The 12,500-nt window shown below is 35.7% G+C and overlaps 2 protein-coding genes across 3 annotated transcripts in view; both read right to left on the bottom strand.

Annotated features, from left to right (window-relative positions):
* Positions 1–2,896, bottom strand: part of LOC112504266 (glutamate receptor 3.2-like) — a 3,114-nt gene extending 218 nt beyond the window's left edge. The window contains exons 1-6 of the mRNA XM_025108201.1: positions 2,650–2,896; positions 1,214–2,550; positions 851–1,128; positions 730–761; positions 251–645; positions 1–145 (exon numbers count right to left, since the gene is read on the bottom strand). The exon at positions 1–145 is cut by the window's left edge and continues 218 nt beyond it. Of these exons, the coding sequence (XP_024963969.1) occupies positions 1–145; positions 251–645; positions 730–761; positions 851–1,128; positions 1,214–2,550; positions 2,650–2,896 (2,434 nt within the window). The remainder of the gene's footprint in view (positions 146–250; positions 646–729; positions 762–850; positions 1,129–1,213; positions 2,551–2,649) is intronic.
* Positions 2,897–3,230: 334 nt separating this feature from the next.
* LOC112504270 (nucleolar complex protein 4 homolog B) lies at positions 3,231–12,233 on the bottom strand. 2 transcript variants are annotated; one of them, XM_025108207.1, is made up of 16 exons: positions 12,220–12,233; positions 9,079–9,506; positions 8,763–8,855; positions 7,720–7,793; positions 7,556–7,617; positions 7,379–7,430; positions 5,841–5,941; positions 5,442–5,527; positions 5,134–5,235; positions 4,982–5,040; positions 4,710–4,884; positions 4,380–4,553; positions 4,066–4,165; positions 3,780–3,837; positions 3,599–3,704; positions 3,231–3,465 (listed from the first exon to the last, which is right to left on the bottom strand). In XM_025108207.1, exons 2-16 carry the CDS (start codon positions 9,466–9,468, stop codon positions 3,361–3,363), a joined length of 1,737 nt encoding a protein of 578 aa, XP_024963975.1. In that variant the 5' UTR covers positions 9,469–9,506; positions 12,220–12,233; the 3' UTR covers positions 3,231–3,360. The 2 variants fall into 2 exon arrangements, with proteins under 2 accessions (XP_024963975.1, XP_024963974.1); XM_025108206.1 differs by lacking the exon at positions 12,220–12,233 and having other exon boundaries at positions 9,079–9,659.
* Positions 12,234–12,500: the final 267 nt, after the last annotated feature.

The raw sequence follows: 12,500 nt of genomic DNA, 5'->3' as shown, positions 1-12,500 counted from the left end.
CCGATACCAACGACAACCTCTTCGCACCACAACCACCTTCTTTCTTCAGCCAATCGTCGTGAATCCTTCCAAGCTCCCCATTTTCAGCTAATATTAGTATGGCATTCGACATATCAACCGCCAATGGAGAATCCCTCGGAAATGCCTGAATTTTATCCAATTAACCACACACACTTAATGTATATACTTATTATCTATAAACATGTATATATACCAAAAAAAAGTAGTGTATATATATATATATACTTACAAATCCCAGCCCATTTTTTGTGAACTTTTGGCCAACAATCTGGAAGTTGCAGTGGTTTGAAAGAAAAAGATCCACATATGGTCTTTCATCAACAATGGCAGCAACTGTTCCTGCTACCAGTTTCTCAGCAAATTCTTCTGGGGACCCAAGACCAACAAGTCTTGATCTTGGGATGTTCATTTCTTTCATCAAATAATTCTCAGCAAATGATCCCACCTGAAATCCAATAATCTCATTGCTAGCAATCAAAGATTCTATTCCATTGATGGGAGATTGTAGTTGTTGCACCATTAGAATTGAAGTCAGGCTCGCTGTGTAGCTCGAGTTGATAATTAGAACCACAAAAAGCCAGATGAAGAGAACCACACGACCTAGGGTGCTCACGGTGTTTTCTCCTGACACATTCAACTCAGATCACTGAGTCACCCAGACTGACTCACTTGGGAAAAGGACAAAAGAAAGAAAAAAGATTCACTTACTGTGAGCAAAAAACATAGTCGAGAAGGTAAACCTGCAAAACAAGATGTCAACTTTTCTCAAAAAAACCAGTTATGACTTAAACTAGAAATGAAATAAAGGAGGCGATGAGTAAATACTCACCATAATACAGTGACAAATTGTCTCTTGGGTGGTCCTCTAAATTCGTCATTGTGTCGGTGTTCCAATAACCATACGACTACCCCAACACACAGGAAGAGAAAAGCAGTGACAACCCACAACGGCGGACTAAATGGTTGCAAGTACGCCCACGAACTGGAGTCTGGTTTACGAATATGGACAACTACAACCAGCCCTGACTCCATATAAGGATGTGTGAAATCAACAGTCTTTGTACGGTTACTTACAATTGAAATATCACCAACAACAGCATCAAACACCTGCCCAAAACATGCATAAAGTGTTAAAGTTCAACAATTTGTAGTCAATATATGTAGCAATATATTATATATAATCTTTACTCACATTAGATGCAATCTGGTTTACAAGCTGAGAGTAGCTCGGGTTCTTCTGACCATCCCCAAACATGATGAACTCATAAGGAACCGGATACTGAAGCAACTTTATGGCAGCAAGAAAGACATCTATGCTAAAACCACCAACCTTTTTTGAACCATTGATTTGCATAACCATTTCTTTAAAACTAACTCTTAATGGAACTCCAATCCTCAAGGGTCTCCCATTGTTCGAAAATTCCCATCCACGCGGTTTATCTTTCATGTTCCCAGGCCATACTATACTTCCCAACTGTTGGTTACATGGTTTTACTTCAAAACAACTCTCTGGGGTCTCAACCGATAGTCCAGAATGGTTAGACCAGTATCCAACTAGTTGGCCTTGTGTTCCTAATATGTTGATCACATCGAAAGAAGGGTTTCTCAAGGATCTGTCTGGATTGAACAAAAGGGGACCTGTCAAACCGGTCTTATTTGTCTCTAGTATGTTGCTAAGCAACTGCTTTCCCCCATTAAAAATGCTTCGATCTTTAAGATTCAGGCTGGTGGTTACCATCAAATCATTGAAGCTCAAATCTTTAGAGAAGGAAATTTCGCCACCTTCTTTTAAAAACCTGTCAATTGCATATGCAATTATCCAGACGGTATCATAAGCATATAAACCATAGGAATTCAGTCCAATAGAGCCTTTACTTAGATTCTTCTTCCACCGTCTTTCGAAAGCTCTTTTTCTGTATGAATCTGGTATATGAGGACGAAGAGTAAGAACACCATGCACAGAGGCGGCAGTCTTTGGAGGAATGCCAGTAGAATCTAGAACAGTTGATAGCCAAGTGGTTGCAATCCATACATACCCATTTTTCATCATTTGAAGGCTGTTTGCAATCTCAAAGATCTTAAGACCAGTGACGGAGTAAGTGTGTACAAGAATGACACGAGATTCCATTGACATCACCTTATGCAATACATCTGTGATAACATCTGTATTTACTTGGGCCTGATCAGGTGGAAGTGGTGCTTTACCGGAGAGCCTGCAACGCTTGTTTGCAAGTTGTTTAGATAACACGTTTATACTGTTACGAAACTGGTCATCATCAGTGAAGATTGCGGTTACTTGTGAGTAATGAAAATAGGATAGTATAGCAGCAACAGCAGTTGTCTGATAAAGATCATTGGGGGCTGTTTGGAGAAAGTAGGGGTACTGGAGTGGCGAAAGCGTGGGGTCTAAAGCAGTGAATGATAACAATGGGACATGGAGTTCGTTTACAAGATTTGAAAGCACGTGAGCCCTCTCGGAACTTGGTGGCCCTATAATAGCTACAGTATCGATCTCCATGTACTTCAATGCTGAATATATATAAAAAATTTCAAATATGATCAAACAGGTAAAAGATGATTGAAAGAATATCGTAATAAGATAAGATGGATATGGTTATATATATTTACCACCCATAATGCAGAGAAAACCGCTAAAATTTGCATCATAAATGGAAAGATTCAAGTGTCTTCCTGGTAGAATTGTGGGATGAGAATTGACATCATCTACAGCAGCCTTCATGGCAATGGTGCAGACTCTTCCATGGATGGTTTTCAATGTAAAAATGGAACCTATATTTATGATATCATCACTAGTTTTTGAATATACAGCTGAGAAGAAGCCTCCAAGAATCAGAAAGATTGTTAAATTCCTCATCAGGGTATATATATAATATATTATCAAAATTTTTGGATGATTAATGCATGCAACCATGAGATGGGGGTTGAAGAAATCTTGAAGAAAAGTGGAGTTGAAATGAAGAAACCTCTCACTTGTTCTTTACCTTTGTTTGCATTTGATTTTTTTAAATATGTTTGTAGGGTGGGAAGAATGTTTTTGCCTTCTTGCTTGGATCTCCACCTGCACCATTTTATTAAAAAATTCTAAAATGCCAACCCACAACACAAAGTCACAAATATATATACATATATGTGGGTATATATATATATATATATATATTGCTTCATATAAATTTGTAGTCGTGTTCTTACAGAATCATCTAAATAACTGAAATGTAGTACAAAGTAAATACAAGAAATAGTTTGTTGGCAAACCCTAGCAAAGGTAAAAATGTTAAAATAAAGAAGGAAAAATCATGGCTCTTGACTGCTTCTGTGTTATCAGTCTGATTGAAAACTCCAACCAGCAAAATCACTCTCTGAGAACAATGAAGTTGGTATTGCCTTGTAGAAAGCCAATGGAACCTGTTTAACCCTCCGTCGTATCTGCCATTCACAAGCTAGTTATTATCATCACAAATAGAATAAAAAAACTTATCAACACGCTAGTTATTATCTTCACAAATAGAATAAAAAAAACTTATTATGGGGGGTTTGAAATCCAATATATAAATATTACCTCTTCTCTAAATATTGTTGCATAGGAGCCTGAACTGAAATCCTTAATAGCAACTTCAGTTGTCTTGGATCTAACTGTCAAATCATTCTCCAATGACAAAACAAATCTACACAATAATTCTGCATGTGAGCATCGAATTAAACATTTCGACAAAAACATCCCAAGGTTGGTTCATGCATACCTTGACACCGGGGGGCAGTAGTGGTGGCGCAATGTATCAATCTCCCACAGAGAACTCCCTGCGAAAAGGTCATTTATATAAGAAGAAAGCTTGTATATTACCTTTGAAGCTAAAAAATGCTCTGTGGTGGTCATAATTACAGATTGAATCTGGTAAATACAACTCTTATTCTGCCTTCACAAGAATTCTTTTCATAAAATTAATGCAGGCGAGTTACTAAATCTATGTGCGACTGTAAATTAGTCAAGTGATGAGAATGCAACAGCGACATGGGCCACAAACTTACTCATGGCACTGGTTTTGAGAATATCCGTTTCCTCGTTGTTAAAAAGATCAATGCCTGGTTTAATGCTCGAAACATCCTTGGCCACTTCACCATTGTCCTCCTGCAAATAGCAGACTGTTAACAAACCACTGAAGGAATGACAAAGCCTAGTTGTAACAGTATGAATCCCACAAAGGGTCAACGAAGATAGCATTTCACATTCACATAGAAGCTATCCTAATACATTTCATCATCCAAGCATTATCACAGATATTGAATTGTGTACATGAAATTTCAAAAAAAATTCAAAAAATGATCAGATCTCATTTTATTACCTGATGCACTAAACAGTTGATTGAAGGATGTCTTCGTAGAAGATTATGGATTAAAGCAATAATCACAAGGCCTCCTGAAGGAGGAACCGTAAGGGCTAGCCTGCTTAATTTCTTAGCAAAAGAAGCAGCCAGATAAGCTGGAAGAAGCGGTGATTTCAGGCATGAATCAAGAAGCTGCCAAAAACAATATCGACATCAGCGCAATGTAGCTGTTGCAAGCTGCCCAATAAAAAGGATAGTAACAAACAGTACCCAATAGTGAAATACTACAAATAGAAATTCGCAATTAGAGACAATGTAATTGACAGAGGAAAACTAACTACAACTCACCTGGAGGAACTTGGCTCTGTGTTTTGCAATGAAAATAGAGGGTACAAGAAGCGCATAAAGCTTCCCATAGAGGTTGGGATACTCTAAACCATGTTCTGTCATAAGAACGAACAAGCTGCTAAGAGCCATGACACTAATAACCCCTCCAATGTCATATGATCTCGTCAAAAAATCACTGCACATTAACCATTGCAAACTCGCTCAACAACCCTTGTAGAAAGAAAAAATATGTAATAAATGAATGGAAAAGTAGATCTTCATACATGACTTACCACAACATAATGGGATTAGACAAATAAGGGATTACTGCCTGATGGAGGGTGACAAGAACCTAGCATGAAAAGGAAATATAGGTGATGTGTTAGACGTTTACCAGAGAAAGGTGATACGCTTGTGCTTGTAGCTTTTCTCTCTATAAACTTACCTCCTTGTACACATCAATAGGAAGGGGTAATCCAAGAAATGCCATCCATGCTTTAGAGAACTTCAGCTTCATCTTTTTGGAAATCTTGACCGAAGATGAAACCTGGAGTTAATGTACAAAAACAAGCATGATGCATTGTAGATTGCATAAAAATCTGACACGTAACACATCCATAGAACAATATGGGAAAAAAAAGATAAGTTTGAAAACAAGGCAAGTCATATGATCGATTTAGGTTGACAATCCAAGAATTTTAATTATAGTCAAGCATGGATTAAAATTAAAGATCACAAAAGTCAAGAACTTACGCCCTTGCTGGACTTGACTTTGCCATCTTTTCCTTCTGTTCTCTTAATTTTCTTGGACTCTTTTGCACCCTCTTTGGTGAAAACACCTAACATACAGCGCAAAGTAAACAAACATCACAAGTAGGAATATTATGTAATAAGAATGAAATATATAGCAGGATGGAAGGAAATCATGTAGGAACAAACTTTACCAAAATACTATTTTTTTGAATAACATTTGGAGTGACGTTTGAAAAATATGATGTAGAGTATGCCAACCAACTCAACATTGCATATCAGAGTTTTCAACTACTTGTTCCAAAATGCAGGTGACAGAATCTTTAACGGTGCTTTCAACTATACGAAGCTGGACCATTGAATAAACTGAATAAGATCTGTAAGTAAAACAAGAATGCTCACCAGACTCGTTCCATACTTCATATTCAGATTTTTCATCAAGTTGTTCCAGAGTCGGGATCTTAGATATTACATGATGTATATTGCGGATTAAAAGCTGCCCACTGCATTTAAACAAACAGATTGTTAGGTTCATGTCATAAAACAGCTTTGCTAGAGCAAATTAACCAACTAGAAAATCACTTTCGCATATCTACTTGAAGACATAATTACAAGTTGAAAACAGTATGCTCATGAACCAAACTGTTAATCTTATTGACCTTCAAATTCTCAACTTTGAGGTAGAATGTAAGTGATTGTTTGCAACATGGCATAACAATGTATGTCTTGATTTCTCATCATCTTTGCCAAGTACATTATTCGTGAGCATACAAAGTAATATTTGATTCACAAAGAGTCTTCAAGTCACAAGACTTTCGTAAATCCTATATAAATAATATCTTATTTAACACCACAAAGCAATAATATTTATTTTGCAGAAACAGAACCATTTCATCATACTCAGATTGCCCTAGCTAACATTATCTAATGATGCAATCGCCTACTGACTTCATTTGATCAAGATGTTTTGCATCTTGTAAGACCACCCAGTCTTGATATGGAAAAGTTGTTTTGCATGATTGAGATTATCACGAGGCTGTCTACTTTGTGTTCTGAATTTAAAAGTTCTTTTGCATCTTGTAAGAGGATCCAACTTTGTAATGGTAAATTCCTAAATGTGTGTCTATCAATTCGATGATTACAATGACAAGAGGTTCTGTTGAAACTACAAATATATATGTATGTAGGGGAAGAGTTCAAACGAGAACACCTTCATTTTACGAGAACACGATAACACCATTTTACTATAAACAATCACATGTGATACTATTATTCAATCACATATGATACTAAATCAGAGACGTGGGCAATTTTCAATGCAATCTTGGTTGCGGCCCAAGTCGCCCTTACAGCACTAATCCCCCTCACATGTATTATCACATGTGATAAGGGTGTTGTTGATATGATACTATAATCCATCAAGACCATCACATGTGATGCTAAATCATAGACGCAGATAACCTTTGGTGCGGCCTAAGTCATAGAACACGTCGTCCGCACATCACAAAATCCCTTCACGTGTATTATCACATGTGATAAGGGTGTTCTTGCGTTCTCGTAAAATGGAGGTGTTCTCGTTTGAACCTCCACCAGGTAGGTATATATATATATATATATATGTATGTATGTATATATATATATGTATGTATGTATATATATATATGTATGTATGTATATATTGTATGTATGTATGTATGTATATATTGTATGTATGTATGTATATATTGTATGTATGTATATATTGTATGTATGTATATATATGTATGTATCACAATCACAAATAAAGGCACAATCAATAGAAAAGCCAGATTCTCTGATCCGCCATTGGCCCATTAAATTAATCCATCCATACACAAGCCAGATTCCCTGCTCCACCATTAGCCCATAAAATTAATTCATGCTAGTTGGACTAACAAGCACACTACTCAATGTATACTAACCTGGCTCTTGCCGGACTTTCATTTTCTGTATCTTCCGTCTTAGGCCTGACATCTGGTGAAAAAATCATTAGACTCCAACAATTGTGAATGCAGTGATAACAAAAGCAAGACGTGAAAAACACATCAACTGAATATTATTTTATGCTAAAACCATCAAAACATGTGGGCAGAAAGTACCAGAGCAGTCTTTGACATCAAGAGTTCGAATTAGCTTTTCCAGGCTTATGCAAGTAAAATAGCTGCCACATAGGGAATAAGGGGGAACATTATAAAAATATTAGTAACAAAGAATAGGAAATAACCAGATTAAATTTCTTTAAAAAATGATCTAATCTTTTTACCGGACATCAATGTACTTGAAATACTTTGATACAAGCAAATTTAACAAAGTATCAGCCTCTGCAATAGAGTAAACCTGAAAAGCATCAAATATAATTAAAAAATCAATGAAATTCCCAACACACAAACAAAAAAGAACATGGGCAGATGTAAATCATTAACTAAAAGGATCCTACAGAAGAAAACCCTCCACCATATTAGCAAGAAAAATAGAAGGTACATTACTATTTTACTATTAATTGGCATGGTGACAAAAAAAAATGTACTTTTGCTATGTGAAATTATAGTTTTTAAGAGATTATGGAGCATGGATGGTTTTATTGCTTATTTGGTCTCTAGAAAGTACTTCTATTTAGTAGTTTATAACTAAGTGGGAAGTTTTTGATGAATGTGAAGAAATTGGGTAGCACCTTAAGCATTTTGTATAAGAAATATGACTTCATGATATCAAACCGCAACTTTTTATCAAATATATCAAGTGTTTATTTAAATTATACATCCTCTCTTTTAGTCTTTCAATTGGGTGATTGAAGAACATTAAACTAAAAGCTGAATTAGTTCAAGGAAGAGATTGACTGAATAATTATTACTTTATTGTGAAATTCTAGGTTTTAAGCAGTTATGGAGCATGTAGGTGTTCGTTAGTGAGTAGCTTCTGATGAATACAGATCGTATTCGTGGGTAGCACCTTTTAAGCATTTTTGTAAAGCCTATATGAAGGCCACGACTACAAGGAATCAAGGGCAACCTTTCATCAAACATATTGAGTGTATATTTCAAATATGAATTCTCTGTTTAATTGTATCAGTAAATTTCTATATTATTTTGAACTAAACAAATCCGAGACAGTGATTAATCGGCATCGCAAAATTTTAGGGCAGAACAAGGACTATGCTGAAGTCTTTCAATTTACAAGTGTCCCTTTCTTAGGACCAAGAAACTAGAGTCTGGATATGAGTGACTATTTAATTACCACTGTGACTGAAAAGAGCTGGGTGTATATAGAAAAAATTTATGAACAGATCAAAGGGTGTAGTAAACTCACCATGCTATAGATGAACTTTTGGTATATAGAAGAATGAAATTTCCCCGCATTTCCAATCTTGACACACTCCATCAAAGTATCCAGCACCACTTCCTGAATTTCCATACGACCACATAATTCAACAACAGTCACACTCCAGACAAGTGCAGATTGTAATTTGAAAATATATTCAGTAAGATAAATCTATAATAGCAAATAACAGAATCAAGATATGGTCATCAAAACATGGAAATTTATCTTACAATAGAACCTCCATTAACGAGGCGTCAACCTCCAAGGATGCTTAAAGAAAATAAAACCTCGAAAACATACTTACTCTGAGAGCTTCTTCAGAAGTCGTTGAAGAAACTGAAAGCTGGATTAGGCATTGAACGAATTCATCAAATTTAGAACGAACCCATATCTGGTATATAGATTCTGGATCTTCTGTAGGTTTAGCAGAAGAAGAAGGGAGTTGGGGAAGGAGTGGGGTGAAGAAGGATTGAAGAGAAAGAAGAGATTCAAGGAGGAACTCAGGGGGATAAGATGTGGTTGGACTGAGAAAGTTGAGTAGGAGAGGGAGGTTATTAATATGAGCTCTGGATGAAAGAAGCTGTTGACCGAGTTTTCTAACATCAGAGAGATCCTGATCCTTCTTCTTCCTCTTGTTCTTTTCTCCTAAACCTTTGTTTTTTCGCTTCCTTGATGATGCCTGAATGGACGCCATTGCTGCCAGGGGCGGAAATCAACCTTGCTGAACCTAGTCTTTTATAAAAATGTATCACATAAACAAGAGAAAGTTACGACATATTAAAACTCTAAAACAGGACAAAAAATGTGAAATCTTCAACCATCATTCACCAAAACTCGTTGAACTTTTGCAACTTTGAAGTCATACAATTTCCTCCAAACTTAAGTTTTCAGATATTTCCCTAAATGAGTAGGTCATTCAAACACTCCAAATTCCAATTCTAACAAGACTCCATCCCAAGTACTTGCTAAAGCCTAAATTGCAGCCTAAAGAATAAAAAAACTAATTCACTAATAACAAACGTTGAACTAAAATACTAAAAGGCAGCCTAAAGATTAAAGAACTTTTATGGAAGATTCAAAAAGACTTTGAAAAAATCAAGTTTTTAGTCCAAGTGACAACGATAATGAAGCAAGCAAAATTGAGCATTCTACACTATAAACACAAGTCATAAAGAATTTTTGCAATTCTATTAGTAGCAGTTATAGGATCAGTTGAACACCAATTTCATCTAAACAAGAAGGAAAGTCCTTCATTTAGAGATGTTTGGGATTGCTTATTTAAGACAACTTGTGCGTTTTTGTAAAAGTGCTTATTAACTTATGTGGTGTCAAACTGGAGTTCTATAAAAAGTGTTTGGATTAGCTTATGGCGGTACCAAAACACAATAAGCTGATAAGTGTTTTCTAGTGTTTGGCAAATTTGAGGGTAACACAATCTCCAATTCAGTCGACTGCGCAACCGAGAAAGTCAAATCCAGGGCCGAGGTTGGCTACAGTGCCAGGGGCAAAAGACTTGACGCAAGTTTAAACAGGTTCAGGTTCAAGATTTCTAGTGATGGATATATTGCAGCGGAAAGAGGATGGGAGATGAAGGTGGGACTTGTTTGAAAGGTTAGTAGTAAACGGAGAAGAAGAAGAAGAAGAAGAGATGCCGAATTGAGGTTGATGATGGCAAATCGCCATTTTTACTGCAGAGAAATCGCCATTTTTACAGCAGAGAAATTATGGACTGATTGGCGTTTCAAGAATATGGTAGATCGAGAATGAAAATCAGCTCACCCAAAATCCAATCCCGGTCCACCAGATACATTATTACCCTATTGAAAAGAGAGAATAGAAAGATAAATTAAATAAATGTATATTAAACAAGGGAAGTTTGGTAGATGATGAATGAATAAGAGAGACCGTCTATTGTAGTGTTGAATGAAAAATGGTTGAACAGAAGCAATGAATCTCTCTTACAGCTGTTGTTAAGCATTAGTTTTTGATAAGGAAAAAGAATTAATGATATTCAAACAATAAAAATGGGAAACTTACCATTTCGGCAAAGAACAAAAGCAACCTTCCTCATTGTCATGGCTCTTTTTCTAAACCCTAACTTGTAAACTCAATCAAACTCAGTAAATCACCTACTATAGGCTGAATTCAAGTAAACTGGTTCATATATACCTAATTTCAGCTCTTTGGACTAAGCATTGGCCACCTCCATGTGTTTCTTTCGAATAGAGCATATGTGAGATTTAGAAACAAACGGCAATCGTGGAAAGTGATGCCCTCCGAATGATACACTCTAAAACAATGATGTGTCTTATTTTGATTGGTGAGAGAGAGGGGCCATGAGGGTTTGATGATTTTCACATTCGTAAATTGAAACACAAAAAGCTCTTCTCTTTCAATGCCACGTGATTTCACACATTTTATTTAAAAAGTTTAATGATTTTTTGAGTTTCTTTATCCATAAACATATACAAAAAGACTAACAAAATGTAACAAAAAAACAAAAACCGTACCAATCATGAATAAAAAACCATATTGTAGGTGTTATACAAAATCTAACTACTTCAAATATGCAGTAGACAAAAGACTAATCATTATAAAATGCCTGTTTAAAGCGAAAGAAATATCGAGCTAAAAATCTAAAGTTACCAATGCAAACTTTGAATTCAAAAGATACTTTTCAACATCAAAAGTTGACTCTAGTCCAATCTATCTACTTATATATAGCAATCATCATAAAGATCATCTGGGCACACTATATAACTGCATATTTGTTGTCTTTATCGAACATTTAGAACTTTTTTGCATAAAAGGTCTTGTACAGAAGCTGGTCAACTCAATAGTCATTAGTCAATACATCAAGAACAGTGGTTATATGCAGGATTACAACTCTTTCTTGTTTCAATCTCCTCTAAAACCAAAGAAAGTCAAGTGGATAAACAAATAAAAATTAGGTCTAAAATTGTTTCAACTTCAATTCCTACTTGAAGCTCTCAAAAGTCAAAAGATTACTACTTTAGAAGCATTGGGTACAACCTAAGATCATAAAAATGAAGGACTCTCATTCCCATCTTTCAAAAGAATCAACAACATCCCAATTTCTATAGTTCTTTATGTTAGTCTAATTGTTGATTTGTTTCAATGTAAAAGATATTGGTATTCTACAAATGAAAGAAACTACAGTATACCAATATCAACATTCACATTAAAGTAGTAAAGAATATCAAGTCATGAAACAGTTGCATACCAATTTCAATCAAGAAACAAAAAGAAAGAAGAAATCAAGTAACTCAATGAATCAAGAAACGAAAAAAGGAGGTGAAAACGAGCATATTCAAACAAACTAAAGGGATTATGAAGAAGCATGTCTGCAAACAACTAAAGTATTTAGCTAGGGTTTTAGAATCTGCATAAAAAGATTGATTATAAACAAAACAAATGGAGTTACCTGCTGCGGGTTGGGGTTGGGGTTGGGGTTGGGGTTGGGGGAGCGCCGATGGCTGGACAGGAGTTGGAGGCGATTCGCCTTTTTCCTTGCAAGAAAGAAACTATTACCGAGAGTGTGGGCTTCTGGTCGCACAATACAAGAACTTAGGTTGAAGGTGGGCTTGGGTGTGAGCTTTATAAGAAAAACATATTTGGGCTCTAAAAACAAACTAGTATATATATATATATATATATATATATATATATATATATATATATATATATATATATATATAGGTGGAG

This window comes from Cynara cardunculus, unplaced genomic scaffold (genome assembly GCF_001531365.2).
Source record: "Cynara cardunculus var. scolymus isolate 2C unplaced genomic scaffold, CcrdV1 Un_Scaffold_5060, whole genome shotgun sequence".
Taxonomy (NCBI): Eukaryota; Viridiplantae; Streptophyta; class Magnoliopsida; order Asterales; family Asteraceae; genus Cynara; species Cynara cardunculus.
Note: the sequence above shows the minus strand (reverse complement) of the source record. Positions and strands in the feature narration are given on the sequence as shown.